The sequence below is a fragment of the Vitis riparia genome, unplaced genomic scaffold, assembly GCF_004353265.1.
Source record: "Vitis riparia cultivar Riparia Gloire de Montpellier isolate 1030 unplaced genomic scaffold, EGFV_Vit.rip_1.0 scaffold761_pilon_pilon, whole genome shotgun sequence".
Classification (NCBI taxonomy): Eukaryota; Viridiplantae; Streptophyta; class Magnoliopsida; order Vitales; family Vitaceae; genus Vitis; species Vitis riparia.
In genome coordinates, this window is record NW_023269772.1 from 44,771 (window position 1) to 67,079 (window position 22,309).

The 22,309-nt window shown below is 33.6% G+C and overlaps 3 protein-coding genes across 3 annotated transcripts; all 3 read right to left on the reverse strand.

The window, feature by feature from the left end:
• Positions 1-1,873: 1,873 nt before the first annotated feature.
• On the reverse strand, positions 1,874-16,760 carry LOC117910494 (disease resistance protein SUMM2-like). The gene is made up of 5 exons (XM_034824565.1): positions 16,502-16,760; positions 15,608-16,367; positions 14,063-15,489; positions 13,821-13,926; positions 1,874-2,111 (listed from the first exon to the last, which is right to left on the reverse strand). The coding sequence occupies exons 1-4, from the start codon at positions 16,758-16,760 to the stop codon at positions 13,895-13,897; spliced, it is 2,478 nt and encodes an 825-aa protein (XP_034680456.1). The 3' UTR covers positions 1,874-2,111; positions 13,821-13,894.
• On the reverse strand, positions 3,625-7,113 carry LOC117910493 (disease resistance protein SUMM2-like). The gene is made up of 2 exons (XM_034824564.1): positions 6,090-7,113; positions 3,625-5,942 (listed from the first exon to the last, which is right to left on the reverse strand). Exons 1-2 carry the CDS (start codon positions 7,111-7,113, stop codon positions 3,625-3,627), a joined length of 3,342 nt encoding a protein of 1,113 aa, XP_034680455.1.
• A 785-nt stretch (positions 16,761-17,545) lies between the features above and the next one.
• LOC117910495 (probable disease resistance protein At1g61310) lies at positions 17,546-22,046 on the reverse strand. The gene is made up of 3 exons (XM_034824567.1): positions 20,909-22,046; positions 17,676-18,121; positions 17,546-17,587 (listed from the first exon to the last, which is right to left on the reverse strand). Exons 1-3 carry the CDS (start codon positions 22,044-22,046, stop codon positions 17,546-17,548), a joined length of 1,626 nt encoding a protein of 541 aa, XP_034680458.1.
• Between the last annotated feature and the right edge of the window lie 263 nt (positions 22,047-22,309).

A 22,309-nucleotide genomic window follows, 5' to 3' on the forward strand; every position in this document is an offset into this window, starting at 1 on the left:
CATCATCACATAATTTAACATTTTCAATATTTTAACAAATATTTAATTGGAAATGGTGTGAATGATTCTATTCTCCCAATGAAAGTTTCATTAGCGGAGATTCATCAAATAACATCTATTTGTTGCTTCTTGAAAGATAACAATATTTTTAGAACATTATTTTAAAATGAAATGTTTAGAGATGTTGAGGTATCACAAGGAACTTTCACAAATTAATTTCATTCGTCTAATCTATTTTATTGAAATTTTAGCATAAATCCCAATTCCATCAAAAAACAATTTATTTAGATGTCTATATGTCTCATTAATTTAGGTAAGATTCTTACCAACAAAAATCATTTACATATTTTAATTCAAAAAATAAAAATAAATTGACCATTGGCTTTACTATTAAAACTCCATCATCTATCCTTTCTCATGTTTAGTACAAAATTACAACAATTAATCATGAATAGAACAACTTATGTTTCATAGGAGTGGGGGAGATGAAAATGAAAAACTACTCAAGACTCTATTTGAAAATGTTTTCAAAAATAATTTTTAAAAACAATTTTACAATTTTTTTGGAATGAATGTTTATTTTCTAAAACAATGTCCAATTATACTATAAAGAAGAAAGTCTCACTAAACGGTTAAATGAAAAGAGATTTTAGTTCTAGCCATTGAACTCCGTTAATTTTTTAGTGAGAATAGTATTTACCTCTATTCAAACTTAATTTAGTGGCTTTACAAACAAAGAACAATATATAACCATTTGTTAACTTCAAACTAGGTTGGTATACAAGGGTTTATGCTCTCTGCTCATATTCAAGTTTGGGTCTTTGGTGCAACCTTTGTTGGGTTAGACGACTACTGCTTGACTCATCTAATTTTGGGTCTTTTGTATTGTAGTTAATACAACTTGCCCACAATTATTTCCTTTGTGCCCTTTTTCTCATTTTGCAATTTCTCTGGAAGCAATCCACAATAATAAAATATCTTTTACAACAAAATATCTTCTATTAAATGTAGTAAATTTTGCTTTTGTTAGAAATTTCATGATATTAACAATGAGAATTTAAAACTTGAATGAAGAATTGCATACCTTGATCTATAATGTTAAACTTTGATTGTAAAGGATATAAAAATTGTAATAGTGAAACCTTAAAACTATGTTAGGTTTCTGGAAAAAAAAAATGAAGGAAAATACAAGAGAAAGAAAATAAAGAGGAAAAGTAGCAAAAAGGAAAAAATGAAGAAAAAAAAATACATATTTAAAGTTAATAAATGATTTTTATATATTATTTTAAACTCATTTAACTTATTTTAACTATTCAATATAAAGATTAAATAATTTGAAAATTTATAAGTTTCTAACTAATTTCAATTATATTTGATTTTCTTTAATATTTTGTATAAGACAATCAAACATGATAAAAACATATTCCTTACCATTTCTTTATACTCTCTGAGGACCAAACATACAGAGACCAAACATAGCCTAAATCTTGACTTTCCTACTCGTTTAAAGAAAATTATCAGCAAACAAAGGGGTCATAACTTATAAACAATGATGGAGCCAATATTTTGCTTCAAGGGGGTAACCTACCTATACATTTTTTCTTTAAGTTAGACTAGCATTGAGCTTTAGCCCGGTCAGACTTTCACATGGTTTAACGGGGGTATTGCTATGATGTTTTAAGATACATCTAATTAATGCCATTAGAATATATAAATATGAATGAATCACAAGTCCATTAGTTTCAGCATAAAAAAATTTAATTTTATTTCCACATCCATAAGAAAGCATGGTGAAATTTTATCAATTTTGTTCTTTTAAAAATATAATACTCATTAAACAATATTATTTATATAAATAGAATTCCACATAAGATGATATGTAAAAACACATCAATCTTAGGACATGATCTACATCAAAACAACACCACCACCTGCAAAGTGATGCCTTTTGAGCAGCATATACAACTCCACCACTCCATTTAGAGTTCACAAAAAATAGTCACACACATGCAAGCAACAAATAATACAACATTGGATCTTATCTTCCACACGGCACTCAGTACCAAGGCATATGCAAATAGCTTTGTTGCATCAAACTTCAAATACTCATCCTGCAAAAATAACATTAATACATAGACATTGTTATGAACACTACATGGAAATTATGTTATGCACCGAGAAACATAAGATTTTAAGAATATAGAACCTGTTTTTACAAAAATTTAGGATTTCCCAAAGCCAATTATAAAATAAGGGGGAAAAATATAGCATTTTGCCATGTTTATTAGTCACATTGCCAAGAAAGTGCCACTAAGATTTTGCAAATTTATTTGCTCATCCACCGGTGAAGCGCCTTCTACTAGTAAGATTAGTTGCAACACTTGTGTTTATACTATATAAATCCTATATTTTCAAAATCATACTAATTATTAAATTAGAAAAGTTACCGATTTACAATTCAATAATCCAACTAGTGTTTGAATCACCGTCAAATCGATATTATAACAAATATATAATGTATATTTCTTGCATATAAGTTAAAATTATTTGTAAGAAATTAATCTTAAAAATAATAATATTGTATTATATTATTAAAATTAATGATAAGGATGATAAATAAAAATATATTAATATGTTAAATTTCATTAAATTAAACACGTATGATATTTTAGTGTGAAGATATATTTAAGATAGAAGAAAAATTATAATATTTAACTTTATCTACATATCAAAAGTTGTATATCTTATTATTTTATAATTTTAAAAAATATTATATTATTTTCATATATATTATCACATAATAAGTAATTAAGTATAGTTATTTAAGGGTTCTAAATAATAAGAATTTGAAAGACACAGTAATTCTATATATTGCATTTGGACAACAAAAATTAATATTACGCTCTCATATCTCAATGGTCCAGTAGCATTTTTAATAACCGGGAGCTCCAAAGGTCCAGTCTACATCTTAAGAAAATCCCACATTGGAATCAACTTAATGGCTTCTATAAAACAGGTGCAACAAGTTAACGCCTTCCATGAATAAGTGCAACGATAGGACAACATATGGAATCAGATGGGCTGGAAGTGGTACAAATTTTTCTACATCCCACATCGGAAGGCGATAAAGTTACTTCTATGAATAGGTGCAACAATCGGACAACAAATGAAATCGAATGGGCTGAAAGTGGTACAGGCCCAATGGTGGTCAAATAAGGCTTGATCAGTTCTTCAAGAACTGCCTGGGCCAGTTGATTAAACCGTTATCGGACATCCTAGACGGTTAGCGGTCGGTCCAATATTTAAAACCTTCTATAAATCTACTGTCAGATGAAATGACCAACTTGAGTTTTGGAGATTTGGCTGTTGCTAGTTAATAGTAATGGAGTGAGTCAGTGGTACCTGTTCCCTCATGAGTTTCAACTTCTGCGCTTGAGAAGCTGTGTGGCTGCCCTTGAGGTTGAACCTTCTACCACCAGTTTCTTCTTTCCCTTCACTTCCCCTGTTATGTATAAGTGGCACCTTTCTATGAGTTGGTTATTTTAATATATTATAATAATAACAATCACATTTAATAATTAAAGTGTGAATTTTCAATCGCATACAGCATTTAAAAACAAAGCATCAAAGCTTAATACCTGGGTCCTGGATTGGGTCAGCCAAGTTTTGTGAGGAAAAATAGTTGGCGAAAATCTCCTCCACAGATTCATCTTCCCATTCCAACCTTCCCCACCAGGTTAGATCTCCTTCAATTTTCTTTAAGCTCTTGGCAGCACTATTTGAATCAATTGGGAGCCTTCTTAGCCTCGGGTAATTGATCACAGAGATTATTTCCAATGAAGGGAAGAGTAGTGCCCCCCGATAGATGCTCTCTATCATTGGCATACCGTCTAATAGTAGAGATGTGAGCCTAGTGAATATGCTGGCGTGCTGTGTACTTGAAGTTACGTACTCATTACTAATCACTTCTTTCATGGATTCACAGAACTTAACATTAAGCGACTGAAGGTGGGCAGCATAAATAAGCCATGTCAAGTTCAACAGTTTTGGACAGCTCCAAATATTTACATCACGAAGCCTGCGGAAGTGTTGGTTGTTTATTACTATCAACCCAGGATTGGGGATATCATAAGATTGTTCAAATCCTTTACTTCCCTCTTTTTCCACATTAATTTTCATTTCTTCCAATTGAAGACAATTGAATATCACAAAAGTCTCCAAGTAGTTCAGAAATATTGATGATAGCTCAAGCAATAATAAATCTCTGCAGTCATGTAGACTTAATCTTCTTATGCACCTTTGTAACTTGTAGGAGCTCAGTAATTTATTGAGAGCTACAACACTACGAAAGGAGAGAGATAACTCATCCACAGGTTCTATTGACTCCAATTCTTCCAATAGGTTGGTGAGATATTCAGAGAAAGCATTTCCATCATACATAGTAAACAATTGTAATGATGAAAGACTAGATATCAAATGTGGAGGAATTATAAGTGGAGGCATGCCATCAAGTAACAAGCACCTCAGTTTTGTCAACTTCTTCATCCCAATCGGCAACTCTTTTACATGTGTCATTGAAAGATTAATGTATTCCAATTCCACTAATCTCTCAATCCCATCAGGTAACTCCGTTAAACAATGAGTAGCTGACAAATCTAGAACTCTTATAAGAGGCATGAATTGGAAGAATCCTCTTGGAAATGTCTTTAATTGAATACATTCCCTCACAAAGAGACTCTGGAGATTAGAGCAATGTGGTGTTTCTGGGAGTTTCTCAATATTCCATCCCCACAATGATATCCTTTCTGCCTCCTTCCATTTGGTAACTCTCTCAGCGTCAACAAGCCCGAGAGATTCACATACCCAAATCTTGTTCATCTTGTTTCCACTTTCTTGACTTATCCATTGAGCCATGTCGTGTATCACATCGTGCATCTTGATACATTCTTTAAATCCATCACTCTCCTCTAACAAGCATGCATTCTTTAGGTCTTCAATGATTTTGTGTCCTCGTCTGCGTGCTTCATATATGTCCTTACCATCAAAAAACCCTTCCCCAATCCAATGTTCTATAAGCTCATCATTTCTAATTTCATATTCCTTTGGAAAAAAAGAACAATATATGAAACAAGATTTGGTGATATCATCTCTTAGGCTATCATAACTTAGTTTCAAAACAAGGAATAACCCATCCTCCATACCTGAGATTTCCACTGGGAATTTCTCCAGTTCTTGGATTGCCTGATCCCATTCATGGGGAGAATTCTTATGAGCCATTGCTCTTCCCACAGTAAGAAGGGCAAGTGGCAAGCCTTTGCACCGCTCTGCCACCTTTTCAGAAAGTTGTGGTATATCAGGATGAGAATTTAGAGTGTTCTCTCCAACTTTCTCCAGGAACAAAGCCAAGGCGCGCTCCTGTGTCAAAAAATCTACTCTAAACTTCCTTTGAACTTCCATTTCATTGCATATTTTCTGAATTCGCGTTGTGATTATTACTTTGGATTGGTTTTGAATTTCTGGAAGAGGAACTCCTATCTTTGAGAGATCAAGTCTGTGCCATACATCATCTAAAAGTAGCACAAACCTTTTTGTTTTCATGATGTTGAATATTTCTGTAGCCCTTTCATCCTCTGTTCTACTTTTCCACATGCTATCCGGGATCTGTAATTTCTTTCGAATCACCTCTTGAGCAGCTGTCACACTTGCTTGCTTGGAGACAGTAACCCAAATCACTGTATTAAATTGGTGGCTTGTTTTGAGGAACTCATTGTTGATTTTCTTCATTAGTGTTGTTTTTCCAACACCGCCTGTTCCATATAATGCAATAATTTTTACTTTATAATCAGTGAGGCAGCTGCAAACTCTCTCATACAACCAATCTAAGCCCACGGTATACCCAAGTGGCATTTCATCTACAACAGCTTGACGCAACCTGTTTTTCCCTGCATAGAAATGTGCTATATGCTCATCATTCCTACTTACATATTCCTTGGGAAATATAAACCAATGTATGAAACAAAGTTTGGTGATATCATCGAGTAAACTATCATAACTTAGCTTCAAACCATGAAACAATTGATCCTCCATACCTGAAATTTCTTTTATGAAGTCCTCCGGCTTTCTTGTTACCTTTTCCCAATACCAGACATCCTTCATGCCAGCCAATTTTCGTCCAGCATTAACGACGGTAGATGGCAAGCCTTTGCATCTCTCTGTAACGATGTAGGCAAGATCTTGTATCCGAGGATGAGAACTTATAGTATCCTCTCCGACCAGCTCTCTGAACAAAGTCAAGGCTTCTTCCCGTTCCAAAGGCTCTACTTTAAATATCCTTTGAGCTTCCATCTCATTGCATATTCCCATTGATCGAGTTGTGATTATTACTTTGGACCTGTTCCGAGCATCAGGAACAGGAACTCCTATTTCTGACAGATCAAGTCGTTGCCGTACATTGTCTAACAACAGCAAAAACCTTTTTGCTTTCATGATATTGAATATTTTTATAGCCTTTTCATACTGACTTCTACTTTGCCACATGCTATCAATGATTTGTAATTTGTTTCGAATCACCTCTTGAGCAACTTTCACACTTGCTTGCTTGGACACTGCAGCCCAAATCACCATATCAAAGTCGTGGCTTGTTTCGAGGAGACCATTGTTGATTTTCTTCATCAGTGTTGTTTTTCCAACACCGCCTATTCCATATAATCCAACAATTCCTACTTCATCTTCAGCGAGGCAGCTGCACACCTTTTCATACAAGTAATCTAAGCCCACAGTACGCCCAAGAGGTAATTCATCCACAACAGCACGAGGCATCATGTCTGCCACAACTTCAAAATCTCCTCCTCTGCTTGATAGTTCCCTCACACGCCTGATTTTTCGACTCACTCTCTTTCCAAGCTTGTAGCTCGACCGAATATTACAATATCTTCCAAGGCATTCCTTCTCTAGTGCTCCATCCCCTTCTTGGAGAATTGCAGCAACTTCGATTTTCTCCTCACCAACGCCATGAAGCCAGCCTTCCACTTCCTTTCTGGGTGTCATCTGTTGTTGCTTTCCAACTTCCACTCTGGTCTTTACATCTTCACTTCGAAGGTTCAGTAGCTCCATTTCCTCTCTCAAGCATTCAAGATTTTCACTTCGAAGGTTCAGTAGCTCCACTTCCTTTTGTTTAAAAAAAAAAAAAAAAAGTAGTTATTAAACTATCATCGTCAAGTAGTCCTTTGCACACCGTTTCATAGTTTTCCTAGCAATCTTTCTTCTTTTTTTTTTCTCTTTTCCTAGCAATTTTTCTCTTTTATGTATTGGTTTAATCTACCCTCTACAGCTATTATGGTTGTCTGCCACGAAGAAGGTGGATGACAGGATATTTCTTGTTAAAGGTGTATTTGCCATACCAAAAAAAGCTGCTCGTCGAAACTTTGTTGCTTTGAATATTTAACCAATTGTTTTTAATTATAAAATTAAAATTTGTAGCAAAATATAAAAAGTAATTCATTGGATAATGTTACTTGTAAACACCAAAAAAAAAAAAAAAAATTACTAAAATTAAGATTGTAATTTGGATAAGTTGATTGGGTTGATGATTAACCTATTATCAATCAAAACTAAAAAATAATAAACTTCCTGAACCCAACTTCATTTCTTAAGCTCAAGTTGAGTTCAGGTTAGTTGAATTAGACTTAGATTGGTTGGATTAATCGAGTAGTATAATTCAAAATCTATTTATAATGTTTTTAAAAAACTTTTTTCTATATATTTATATCAAAATTTGAATAGTAAATAAGACAAATTTCAAATTAATAAAAAAAAGGAAAATAAATTATATATCTTTCCAAAATAATAAAAATTATATGATATAATATAATTTGATTTTTTTTCTTAAAAATTTTTAAAAAATAAATATTATTATATAAAATAATATGCATTATAAACATTATAAAAATATTAAATTGAATTCAAATTAAACTTAAGTTCCTTGAACCTTAGCTCGAACTTAACCTAAATTGAGTTTGAGATGAAAAAAATATAACCTAAGATCAACCTAAGTATCGAAAATGATTGTTCAATCCCGTCCAAATGTCGAGTTAGATTCGGATTAGATTAGCTCAATCTCTTCAAGTTGCACCACTAAGTAAAATCATTATTTCTTTAATAGTTTATTACTTTTCGTCTTCCCCTCTATAAAATAGTTTATATTTAGAATTCAATGTGAACTACCTTTTTAAAAAGTAGGGCAACAAATGGTTGATTTAATATTGGGTTAGGTGAGGTTGCCTCTTTTAAGTTATTAAAAAAACTAAAGAAATATTATTATAGTTTATCATCATCACATAATTTAACAATTTCAATATTTTAACAAATATTTAATTGAATATTGAAGATGGTGTGAATCATTCTATTCTCCCAATGAAAGTTTCATTAGCGAAGATTCATCAAATAACATCTATTTGCGGCTTCTCGAAGGATAATAATATTTTTAGAACATTATTTCAAAACGAAATGTTTAGAGATGTTGAAGTATCATAAGGAACTTTCACAAATCAATTTCATTCGTCTAATCTATTTTATTGAAATTTTAACATAAATCCCATCGAAAAATAGTTTATTTAGAAGTTTATATATCTCATTAATTTAGGTAAAATTTCTAACAATAGAAATTATTTACATATTTTAATTCAAAAAATAAAAATAAATTGACCATGGGCTTTACTATTATAAAATCCATCATTGATCCTTTCTCATGTTTAGTAAAAAATTAAAACAATTAATCATGAATAGAACAACTTATATTTCATAGGAACGGGGAAGATGAAAATGAAAAACTACTCAAACTCTATTTGAAAATGTTTTTAAAAATGGTTCTTCAAAAGTATTTTTTAAAAACAATTTTATAATTTTTTAAAAACAATTTATAATTTTTTTGGAATGAATGTTTATTTTCTAAAACAATGTCCAATTATAATATAAAGAAAAAAAGTCTCACTAAAATTAAGATTGTAATTTGGACATGTTGATTGGGTTAATGATTAACCCATTATCAACACAAATTAAAAAACAATAAACTTTCCGAACCCAATCCAACCTGACATCTAATTTGAGATACTCAACTCAACCTCATTTCTTAAGCTCAAGTTGAGTTCGGGTTAGTTGGATTAGACTCACATTGGTTGGATCAATCAAGTTGCATAATTCAAAATCGATTGATAATGTTTTTTTAAAAACTTTTTTCTATATATTTATATTAAAATTTAAATAGTAAATAAGGTAAATTTCAAGTAAACCAAAAGAAAAAGTAAAAATAAATTTATATGTCTTTCTAAAATAATAATAATTATATGATATAATGTAATTTGATTCTTTTCTTAAAAAATTAAAAAGAAAATAAATATTATTATATGGTATATATGCATTATAAATATTATAAAAAATTTAAATCGAGTTCGAGTTAAACTTGGATTCCCTGAACCTTAGCTTGAACTTAACCTAAATTGAGTTTGGGTTGAAAAAAATATAACATAAGATTAACATAAATATCTAAAATGATTGTTCAATCCCCCCAAATGTTGAGTTGGATTCGGGTTAGATTAGCTTAATCTCTTCAAGTTGTATCATTGAGTAAAATCATTATTTGTTTAATAGTTTATTCCTTTTCGTCTTCCCCTTTATAAAATAGTTTATATTTAGAATTCAACGTGGACTACCTTTTTAAAAAGTAGGACAACAAATGGTTGATTTAATATTGGGTTAGGTGAGGTTGCCTCTTTTAAGTAATTAAAAAACTAAAGAAATATTATTATAGTTTATCATCATCACATAATTTAACAATTTCAATATTTTAACAAATATTTAATTGAATATTGAAAATGGTGTGAATGATTCTATTCTCCCTATGAAAGTTTTGTAAGTGAAGATTCATCAAATAACATCTATTTGTGGTTTCTCGAAGGATAACAATATTTTTAGAACATTTTTCAAAATGAAATGTTTAGAGATGTTGAGGTATCACAAGGAACTTTCACAAATCAATTTCATTCGTCTAATCTATTTTATTAAAATTTCAACATAAATCCCAATCCCATCGAAAAAACAATTTATTTTGAAGTTTATATATCTCATTAATTTAGGTAAAACTCCTAACAATAGAAATCATTTACATATTTTAATTCAAAAAATAAAAATAAATTGACCATGGGCTTTACTATAATAAACTCCATTGATCCTTTTTCATGTTTAGTACAAAATTACGATAATTAATCATGAATTGAACAACTTATGTTTCATAGGAATGGGGGAGATGAAAATGAAAATAATATTCAGACTCTATTTGAAACTGTTTTCAAAAATGGTTCTTCAAAAAATAATTTTTAAAAACAATTTTACATTTTTTTTGGAATGAATGTTTATTTTCTAAAACAATGTCCAGTTATGCTATAAAGAAAAAAGTCTCACTAAATAGTTAAATGAAAAGAGATCTTAGTTCTAACCATTGAATTTCGTTAATTTTTTAGAGAAAATAGTATTTACCTCTATTCAGACTTAATTTAGTGGCTTTACAACAAAGAACAATATATAACCATTTGTTAACTTCAAACTAAGTTGGCATACAAGGGTTTATGCTCATCTAATTTTGGGTCTTTTGTGTCATAGTTAATACAACTTGTCCACAATTATTTCCTTTGTGGCCTTTTTCTCATTTTGCAATTTCTCTCGAAGCAATCCATAATAAACAGTACTAAGGGTCATTAAGTCGTTACAAGTTGATCATATATTAAAGACAACCCCATCAATAATAAAATATCTTTAATTTACAACAAAATATCTTCTATAAAATGTAGCAAATTTTGCTTTTGTTAGAAATTTCATGACATTAACAACGAAAATTTAGAACTTGAATGAAGAATTGCATACCTTGATTTATAATTCTAAACTTTGATTGTAAAGGATATAAAAATTGTAATAGTAAAATCTTAAAATTATGTTTGGTTTATGAAAAAATTTGAGGGAAAATACAAGAGAAAGAAAGTAAAAAGGAAAAGTAACAAAAAGAAAAAAGTGAAGGAAAAAAAATATATATTTAAAGTTAATAAATTATTTTTATATATTATTTCAAATTCATTTAACTTATTTTAACTCTTCGATATAAAAATTAAATAATTTGAAAATTTATGAGTTTTTAACAAATTTCAAGTATATTTGATTTTCTTTAATATTTTGTATAAGACGATCAAATATGAGAAAAACATCTTCCTTACCGTTTCTTTCTTTCCTTATACCTTCGGAGAACCATACATAGCCTAAATCTTGACTTTCCTCTAGTTCATAGAAAATTATTGGTAGACAAAGGGGTCATGGCTTATAAACAATGCCGGAGCCAGCATTTTGCTTCAAGGGGAGCTTTAGCCCAATGGTTAGACTTTCACATGGTTTAAGGGGGGTATTGTTGGTCTCGTGTTTTTTAGTTGTTTTAAGGTACATCTAATTAATGCCATTAGAATATATAAATATGAATGAATAGCAAGTCTATTAGATTAAACATAAAAAAATTTAATTTTATTTCCACGTCCACAAGAAAGCATGGTGAAATTTTATCAATTTTGTTCTTTTAAAAATATAACACTCATTAAACACTATTATTTATATATATAGAATTCCACATAAGATAATACAAGGAAATTTTAGTTAGAGTATTTTCATGAACTTGAGAAGGCATAGGGAAATTCATATTTAAAAACACATCAATCTTAGGACATGATCTGCATCAAAACAACAACACCTGCAAAGTGATGCCTTTTGAGCAGCATATACAACTCCACCACTCCATTTAGAGTTCACAAAAAATAGTCACACACGTGCAAACAACAAATAATACAACATTGGATCTTATCTTCCACACAGCACTCAGTACCAAGGCATATACAAGTACCAAGGCATATACAAATAGCTTTGTTGCATCAAACTTCAAACACTCATCCTGCAAAAATAACAATACATAGACATTGTTATGAACACTACATGGAAATTATGTTATGCACCGAGAAAATAAGATTTTAATCTGTTATTACAAAATTTTACTTTTTCCCAGAGCCAATTATAAAATATGAGGGAAAATATATATATAGCATTTTTCCATGTTTATTAGTCACATTGCCAAGAAAGTGCTACTAAGATTTTGCAAATTTGCCCACTCATCCACCAATCAAACTAATGATTGAACCACATCGAATCAATGATGTAACAAATATATAATATATATTTCATATAAGTTAAAATTATTTATGAGAAATTAAGATTAAAAATAACAATATTTCATTATATTATTAAAATAAATGATAAGGATAAATAAAAATATAGGGAGAATTATGTTTTGGGGGTAGATGGGCCCCCAAATTAACAAAAGGTCCATGTAACTCTTCAAATTGAGCCCAAGACCCAATGAAAGTATGGAAATTGAGTTGAAGGATATCATCCTTCAATATTTCCAAAAATGCCCTTTGTTGATTTTGAGAAAAAAAATTAATATTTTTGAAAAATACTTTTATTTAATTTAATATTTTTTATTTAATTTAATATTTTAAAAAAATACTTTTATGTAATTGAATATTTTTTTAAATACTTTTATTTAATTTAATATTTTTTAAAAATAAATTTATTTAATTTAATATTTTTAAAAAATAAATTTATTTAATTTAATATTTTTTAAAAATAAATTTATTTAATTTAATATTTAAAAAATATATTTAATTTAATTTTTTTTAAATACTTTAATTTAATTTAATATTTTTGAAAAAAAAAATTATTTAATTTAATATTTTTGAAAAAAAATTATTTAATTTAATATTTTGAAAACTACTTTTATTTAATTTAGTATTTTTGAAAAAAAATTATTGAAAAAAAATTATTTAACTTAATTTTATAAAATATTTTATATGTGTTCTTAAAGGGTGTATTTGTCCGTTACTATTTCATATCCTTCAACTCAATTTGAAGAGTTATATGGACCTTTTGTTAATTTGGGAGCCCATCTACCCTCAAAAGATAATTCTCCCAAAAATATATTAATATGCTAAAGTGAAGAAATATTTAAGATGAAAGAAAAATTATAATATTTAGTTTTATCCCTATATCAAAAGTTGTATATCTTATTATTTTATAATTTTTTTAAAAAAATATTATACTATTTTCATAGATATTATTACATAATAAGTAATTAAGTACAATTATTTTGAGGTTCTAAATAATAAAAATATGAAAGACACAACAATTCTATATATTGCATTTGGACAACAAAAATGAATATCCCGATCCCATATCCCAATGGTCCAGCTGCACTTTTAATAATCGGCAGGTCCAAGGGTCAGGTCTACTTCTTAAGAAAATCCCACATCGGAAGGTAATCAAGTTAATGGCTTCTTAAAATAGGTGCAACAAGTTAATGCTTTCAATGAGTAAGTGCAAAGATAATAATAGTCTGGAAATGGTCCAAATTTTCCTACATCCCACATCGTAAGGCGATCAAGTTACTTCTATGATTAGGTGCAACAATCGGACAACAAATGGAATCGATTGGGCTGGAAGTGGTACAGACCCAATAGTGGTCAAATAAGGCTTGACCAGTTCTTCAAGGACTGGCTGGGCTGGGCCGTTTGATTAAACCGGTTCAGTTCGAACATTCTAGACAGTTAGCGGCCGACCCGGTTCAATATTTAAAACCTTCTATAGATGTACCAAATGGTTATCGGATGAAATGACCAACTTGAGTTTTGGAGATTTGGCTGTTGGTAGTTAATAGTTATAGGAGAGTGAGTTGGTAGTACCTGTTCCCTCATGAGTTATAACTTCAGCGATTGACAAGCTGTGTTTAGGTGGCTGCCCTTGAGGTTGAACCTTCTTACACCAATTTCATCTTTCCCTTCACTTCCCCTGTTATGTATAAGTGGCACCTTTCTATCAGTTGGTTATTTTAATATATTATAATAATAACAATCACATTTAATAATTGAAGTGTGAATTTTCAATCACATACAACATTTAAAAACAAAGCATCAAAGCTTAATACCTGGGTCCTGCATTGGGTCAGCCAAGTATTGTGCGGAAAAATAATTGATGAAATTCTTCTCCACAGATTCATCCTCCCATTCCAACCTTCTCCACCAGGTTAGATCTCCTCCAATTTTCTTTAAGCTCTTGGCAGCACTAATTGAATCGATTGGGAGCCTTCTTAGCCTCGGGCAATTGATCACAGAGATTATTTCCAATGAAGGGAAGAGTAGTGCCCCCCGATAGATGCTCTCTAGCATTGGCATACCACCTAATACTAGAGATGTGAGCCTTGTGAATATGCTGGCGTGCTGTGTCCTTGAAGTTACATACTCATTACTTATCACTTCTTTCATGGATTCACAGAATTGAACATTAAGCGACTGAAGGTAGGCAGCATAAATAAGCCATGTCAAGTTCAACAGTTTTGGACAGCTCCAAATCTTTACATCGCGAAGCCTGCGGAAGTGTTGGTTGTTTCTCACTATCAACTCAGGATTGGGGATCCCATAAAATTGTTCAAATCCTTGACTTCCCTCTTTCTCCACATTAATTTTCATTTCTTCCAATTGACGACAATTAAACATCACAAGAGTCTCCAAGTAGTTCAGAAATATTGATGATAGCTCAAGCAATGATAAATCTATGCAGTCATGTAGACTTAATCTTCTTATGCACCTTTGTAACTTGTAGGAGCTCAGTAATTTATTGAGAGCTACAACACTACGAAAGGAGAGAGATAAATCATCCACAGCTCCTACGGAATCCAATTCTTCCAATAAGGTGGTGTGATATGAGGATAAAGCATTTCCATCATACATACTAAACAATTGTAATGATGAAAGACTAGATATCAATTGTGGGGGAATTATAAGTGGAAGCATGCCATCAAGCAACAAGCACTTCAGTTTTGTCAACTTCGTCATCCCAATCGCCAACTTTTTTACATGTGTCATTGAAAGATTAATGTATTCCAAGTGCACTAATCCCTCAATCCCATCAGGTAAGTCGGTTAAACAATGAGTAGCTGACAAATCTAGAACTCTTATGCGAGACATGAATCGGAAGAATCCTCTTGGAAATGTCTTCAATTGAATACATTCCCTCACAAAGAGAGTCCGGAGATTGGAGCAATGTGGTGTTTCGGGGAGTTTCTCAATATTCCTACCCCACAATGATATCCTTTCTGCCTCCTTCCAGTTGGTAACTCTCTCAGGGTCAACAACCCCAAGAGATTCACATGCCAAAATCTTGTTCATCCTTTTTCCACATTCTCGACCTATCCATAGAGCCATGTCGTGTATCACATCGTGCATCTTGATACATTTAAATCCATCACCCTCCTCTAACAAGCATGCATTCTTTAGGTCTTCAATGATTTTGTATCCTCGTCTGCGTGCTTCATATATGTCCTCACCATCAAAAACCCTTCCCCAATCCAATGTTCTATAAGCTCATCATTTCTAATTTCATATTCCTTGGGAAAAAAGAACAATATATGAAACAAGATTTGGTGATATCATCTCTTATGCTATCATAACTTAATTTCAACACTTGAAATAACCCATCCTCCATACCTGAAAATTCCGCTGGGAATTTCTCCAGTTCTTTGATTGCCTGATCCCATGCCTCGGGAGAATTCTTATCAGCCATGGCTCGTCCAACAGTAACAAGGGCAAGTGGCAAGCCTTTGCAGCGTTCTGCCACCTTTTCAGAAAGATGTGGTATGTCAGGATGAGAATTTAGAGTGTTCTCCCCGACTTTCTCCACGAACAAAACAAAGGCTTCTTCCAGTGCCAAAAACTCTACTCTAAACTGTCTTTGCAATGGAACGCCCATTTCAGTACATATTTTCTGACTTCGAGTTGTGATTATTACTTTGGATCGGTTTCGAATCATTGAAAGACAAAATCCTATTTTTGAGAGATCAAGTCGTTGCCATACATCATCTAAAAGTAGCACAAACCTTTTTGTTATCAAGATCTTTAATATTTCTGTAGCCCTTTCATCCTCTGTTCTACCCTGCCACATGCTATCTGGGATTTGTAATTTATTTCGAATCACCTCTTGAGCAGCTTTCACACTTGCTTGCTTGGAGACGGTAACCCAAATCACTGTATTGAATTGGTGACTTGTTTTAAGGAACTCGTTGTTGATTTTCCTCATTAGTGTAGTTTTTCCAACACCGCCTGTTCCGTATAATGCAATAATTCCTGCTTGATATCCAGTAAGGCAGCTGCAAACTCTCTCATACAACGAATCTAAGCCCACGGTATGCCCAAGAGGCATTTCATCCACAACAGCATGAGGCAACCTGTCTTCCCCTGCATAGAAATGTTCTATCAGATTATCATTCCTAATTACATATTTCTTGGGGAAATATAAAGCAATATATGAAACAAAGTTTGGTGATTCATAGAGTAAGCTATTATAACTTAGCTTCAAAAATCCTCCATACCTGAAATTTCTTCTTTTATGAGGTCCTCCAGCTCTTGTGTTAACTGTTCCCATTCCCTGACAATATTGGAGCCAACCAATGTTCGTCCAGCCATTATGATGGCGGATGGCAAACCTTGGCATCTCTCCAAAGTGCTGTGAGCAAGCTGTTGTATCTCGGGACTAAAATTTAGAGTGTCCTCTCCGACGAGCTCGCTGAACAAAGTCCAGGCTTCAACCCATTCCAAAGGCTCTACTTCAAATATCCTTTGAGCTGCCATCTTACAACATATTCTCATTGATCGAGTTGCGATTATTACTTTGGACTTGTTTCGAGCATCAGGAAGAGGAAATCCTATATCTGAGAGATCAAGTGGTTTCTGTACATTGTCTAACAACAGCAAAAACCTTTTTGTTTTCATGATTTTGAAGATTTCTATAGCATTTTCATCCTGACTTCTATTTCGCCACATGTTATCAATTATCTGTAATTTTTTTCCAATCGCCTCTTGAGCAGCTCTCACGCTTGCTTGCTCGGACACTGAAACCCAAATCACCGCATCAAATTCGTGTCTTGTTTGAGGAGACCATTGTTGATTTTCTTCATCAGTGTTGTTTTTCCAACACCGCGTATTCCATATAATCCAAGAATTCCTACTTCATCTTCAGCGAGGCAGCTGCACACCTTTTCATGCAAGGAATATAAGCCCACAGTACGCCCCAGAGGCATTTCATCTACAACAGCATGAGGCCACCTGTCTTCCCCTGCATAGAAATGTTCTATCAGATTATCATTCCTAATTACATATTTCTTGGGAAATATAAAGCAATATATGAAACAAAGTTTGGTGATTCATAGAGTAAGCTATTATAACTTAGCTTCAAAAATCCTCCATACCTGAAATTTCTTCTTTTATGAGGTCCTCCAGCTCTTGTGTTAACTGTTCCCATTCCCTGACAATATTGGAGCCAACCAATGTTCGTCCAGCCATTATGATGGCGGATGGCAAACCTTGGCATCTCTCCAAAGTGCTGTGAGCAAGCTGTTGTATCTCGGGACTAAAATTTAGAGTGTCCTCTCCGACGAGCTCGCTGAACAAAGTCCAGGCTTCAACCCATTCCAAAGGCTCTACTTCAAATATCCTTTGAGCTGCCATCTTACAACATATTCTCATTGATCGAGTTGCGATTATTACTTTGGACTTGTTTCGAGCATCAGGAAGAGGAAATCCTATATCTGAGAGATCAAGTGGTTTCTGTACATTGTCTAACAACAGCAAAAACCTTTTTGTTTTCATGATTTTGAAGATTTCTATAGCATTTTCATCCTGACTTCTATTTCGCCACATGCTATCAATTATCTGTAATTTTTTTCCAATCGCCTCTTGAGCAGCTCTCACGCTTGCTTGCTCGGACACTGAAACCCAAATCACCGCATCAAATTCGTGTCTTGTTTTGAGGAGACCATTGTTGATTTTCTTCATCAGTGTTGTTTTTCCAACACCGCGTATTCCATATAATCCAAGAATTCCTACTTCATCTTCAGCGAGGCAGCTGCACACCTTTTCATGCAAGGAATATAAGCCCACAGTACGCCCCAGAGGCATTTCATCTACAACAGCATGAGGCCACCTGTCTTCCCCTGCATAGAAATGTTCTATCAGCTCATCATTCCTAATTACATATTCCTTGGGAAATATAAAGCAAAATATGAAATAAAGTTTGGTGATATTGTTGAATGACATGTCCTAGGCGCTGCTAACATGGAGCTGAGTATATTGAAGTGGAATAGTCAAATAAGTTAGTCATGTGGAAGATTTACCTATTCCTTAGGAAGTATTTGTTGGTTTGTTTCTATTCTTTAGGAAGTATCTAAAAGTTTGTTGCTATTTTTTATGTTTTTCTATTTTAAGCTAACTGTATAAATAAGTAGTTTGAAGCTTAATAAAATATATCACTTCAGATTCCTCAACGTTCTATTGCTTCCTGAGAGTTTCTACACTTTGTTTCTATCAAAACCAAAAAATTGGTATCAAAGCCAAGTTCTTGAGTAACTTGTGAGGTGAGTGAGCCTAAAAACCTACAAACAATATCCAAAATGACCTCAGAAGCTTCACTAAATGCACTAGCACCTCTAGTGTTTGATGGAATAAATTTTCAAGTGTGGGCTGTCCGTATGGAAGCCTACCTTGATGCTAGTGATCTGTGAGAAGTTGTTAGTTAGGAATATGAAGTTCCTCCTCTGTCCAACAATCCAACTATGGCTCAGATAAAACTACACAATGAGAGGAGGCAAAGGAAATCAAAGGCAAAAGCTAGTCTATTTGTAGCTGTCTCATCTACAATTTTCACCAGAATCATGACACTGAAGACAACAAATGAAATATGGAACTTCCTAAAGAATGAATATGAAGGAAATGAACGACTGAAAGGTATGCAAGTGCTGAACCTGATTAGAGAATTTGAGATACAAAGGATGAAAGAATAAAAAACAATCAAGGATTACTCAGACAGACTTCTTAGTATTGTTAACAAAGTAAGACTTCTTGGTACTGACTTTTCTGATTCTAGAATAGTTCAGAAAATTTTTATAACAGTTCCTGAAAAGTTTGAGACTACAATATCATCTCTAGAAAACTCAAAAGATATGTCAAGTCTCACATTAGCAGAGCTATTGAATGCATTACAGGCTAAAGAACAAAGGAGGCTTATGAGACAAGAAGGATTTGTGGAGGGTACATTTCAAGCCATATCTCAGTACAAGAAAGAAATGCAAAGCAACAATAACAGTAGCAACAACACTCAAAAGTTTCCACCATGTCCTTACTGTAAAAAATATAATCATCCACAAAAAAAGTGTTGGTGGAGGCCGGATGTAAGATGTCACAAGTGTGGTCAGCTAGGGCATGTGGAAAGGTTATGCAAATCTCAACAGCAGCAAGGAGAAGTCAAGGCTACTGTGGAAGAACTTCAAGATGAGGAACTATTTGTGGTATCATGCTTTGCCACTAACAGCTCCCCATAAACTTGGCTTATAGACAGTGGTTGTACAAACCATATGACTTATGATAAAGGGCTCTTTAAGGAACTTGAGAAAACTGTTACTTCCAAAGTTAAAATTGGAAATTGAGCATTTCTTGCAGTAAAAGGCAAAGGAACAGTGGCAATTGAAGGCCACACAGGTTTGAAATTAATCTCTAATATCTTGTATGTTCCTGAGATTAATCAAAATCTGTTGAGTGTTGGTCAGCTGCTGGAAAAAGGCTATAAGGTGTTGTTTGAAGACAATCATTGCATGATTGCTGATGCACAAGGTAGAGAGGTATTTATAGTCCAAATGAAAGGCAAAAGTTTTGCCTTGGATTTGATGCAAGAAGAGCAGGCTGCAATTCACAAAGAAGAAAGCAATACAATGCTTTGGCATTGGCGTTTGGGGCACTTTCATCATACCGCCCTTCTCTTTATGAAGAAGAACGATCTTGGAGAAGGCTTGCCTGAACTAGAGGTGAAGCCTCCTACCTGTGTAGCCTGTCAATACGGGAAACAAACAAGACTTCCTTTCCCACAAAACAAGGCTTGGAAAGCTACTCAGAAGTTGCAGTTAGTACACACTGATGTGGGAGGACCTCAGAGAACACCATCACTGAATGGCGACATCGAGCACCAACTTACAACACCTTATACTCCTCAACAGAATGGAGTCATTGAGAGGAAAAATAGAACACTTATGGAAATGACAAGGTGTTTGCTGCATGACAAAGGGCTGCCAAAGAAATTCTGGGCTGAGGTTGCACATACATCAATCTTTCTGTTGAATAGACTACCAACAAAAGCTTTGCAACAAAAGACTCCATTTGAAGCATGGTATGGCCATAAACCAAGGCTACAAAATTTAAAAACATTTGGTTGTCTTTGTTTCTCTTATATTCCACATGTTAAGAGAGACAAATTGGATAAGAAAGTCAAAATGTTGATATCTTAACCAAGCCACTTCCCAAAGCTAGATATGAGTTCTTGAGGCAAAGGCTTGGAGTCTGCAACTCCAGAGACAAGGAGGAGTGTTGAATGGCATGTCGTAGGAGCTGCTGACATGGATCTGAGTAGATTGAAGTGGAAGTAGTCAAATAAGTTAGTCATGTGGAAAATTTACCTATTCCTTAGGAAGTATTTGTTGGTTTGTTTATATTCTTTAGGAAGTATCTATAGGTAGCAAGTTTGTTGCTATTTTTTTTTATTTTATGTTTTTCTGTTTTAAGCTAGCTGTATAAATAAGTAGTTTGAAGCTTAATAAAATATATCACTTCAGATTCCTCAACGTTCTGTTGCTTCCTGAGAGTTTCTACACTTTGTTTCTATCAAAACCAACAGATATCATCGAGTAAGCTATCATAACTTAGCTTCAAAACATGAAACAATTGATCCTCCATACCTGAAATTTCTTCTTTTATGAGTTCCGCCAACTCTTGTGTTAATTGTTCCCATTTCCAGACAATCTTGCAGCCAGCCAATGTTCGTCCAGCCATTATGATGGCGGATGGCAAACCTTGGCATCTCTCCAAAGTGCTGTGGGCAAGATGTTGTATCATGGGACTAAAATTTAGAGTGTCCTCTCCGACGAGCTCGCTGAACAAAGTCCAGGCTTCAACCCATTTCAAAGGCTCTACTTCAAATATCCTTTGAGCTGCCATCTTACAGCATATTCTCATTGATCGAGTTGCGATTACTACTTTGGACTTGTTTCGAGCATCAGGAAGAGGAAATCCTATATCTGAGAGATCAAGTGGTACTTGTGCATCGTCTAAAAACAGCAAAAACCTTTTTGTTTTCATGATTTTGAAGATTTGTATAGTCTTTTCATCCTGACCTCTATTTTGCCACATGCTATCAATGATCTGTAATTTGTTTCCAATCACCTCTTGAGCAGCTCTCACGCTTGCTTGCTTGGACACTGAAACCCAAATCACCATATCAAAGTCGTGTCTTGTTTCGAGGAGAGCATTGTTGATTTTCTTCATTAGTGTTGTTTTTCCAATTCCGCGTTTTCCATATAATCCGACAATTCCTACTGAATCTTTAGCGAGGAAGCTGCACACCTTCTCATACAAGGAATCTAAGCCCACGGTACGCCCAAGAGGTAATTCATCCACAACATCACGAGGCAACCTGTATGCCACAGCTTCAAAATCTGCTCTGCTTGATAGTTCCCTCACCCGCCTGATTTTTCGACTCACTCTCTTTCCAAGGTTGTAGCTCGACCGAATATTACAAAATCTTCCAAGACATTCCTTCTCTAGTGCTCCATCCCCTTCGTGGAGGATTGCAGCTACTTCACTTTCCTCCTCACCAACGTCCTGAAGCCAGCCTTCCACTTCCCTTCTGGGTGTCATCTGTTGCTGCTTTCCAAGTTCCACTCTCCTCTTTACATCTTCACTTCGAAGGTTCAGTAGCTCCATTTCCTCTCTCAAGCATTCAAGATTTTCTCGGAGACCACGGATATGGGAGGCACGCTTGACGGTGCAACCGAACAGATCAGTGGCAATAGTATAGATTGGGCTCACACAATCCATGCTCTCGGGAAACCTGAAAAATAAACACCTGAAATTCAAGAAATTAGAAGGACAATGACGAGAAAAGAGGCTGCCAGGGGGCAATACAGAAGGAGATGAGTAGTGTTTCGTTCTACAGCTGGAAAAGCGCAACGACAAAACCGGGCGATACTTACTATAGCCTTTGAATGTTAAAGAGAGGACCTAAATGGTATCAAGCTTTGTTTTGAAAACATATTTACAGCTAATTTGGCATTTCCATTGAAAATTCAATAATAGCAATT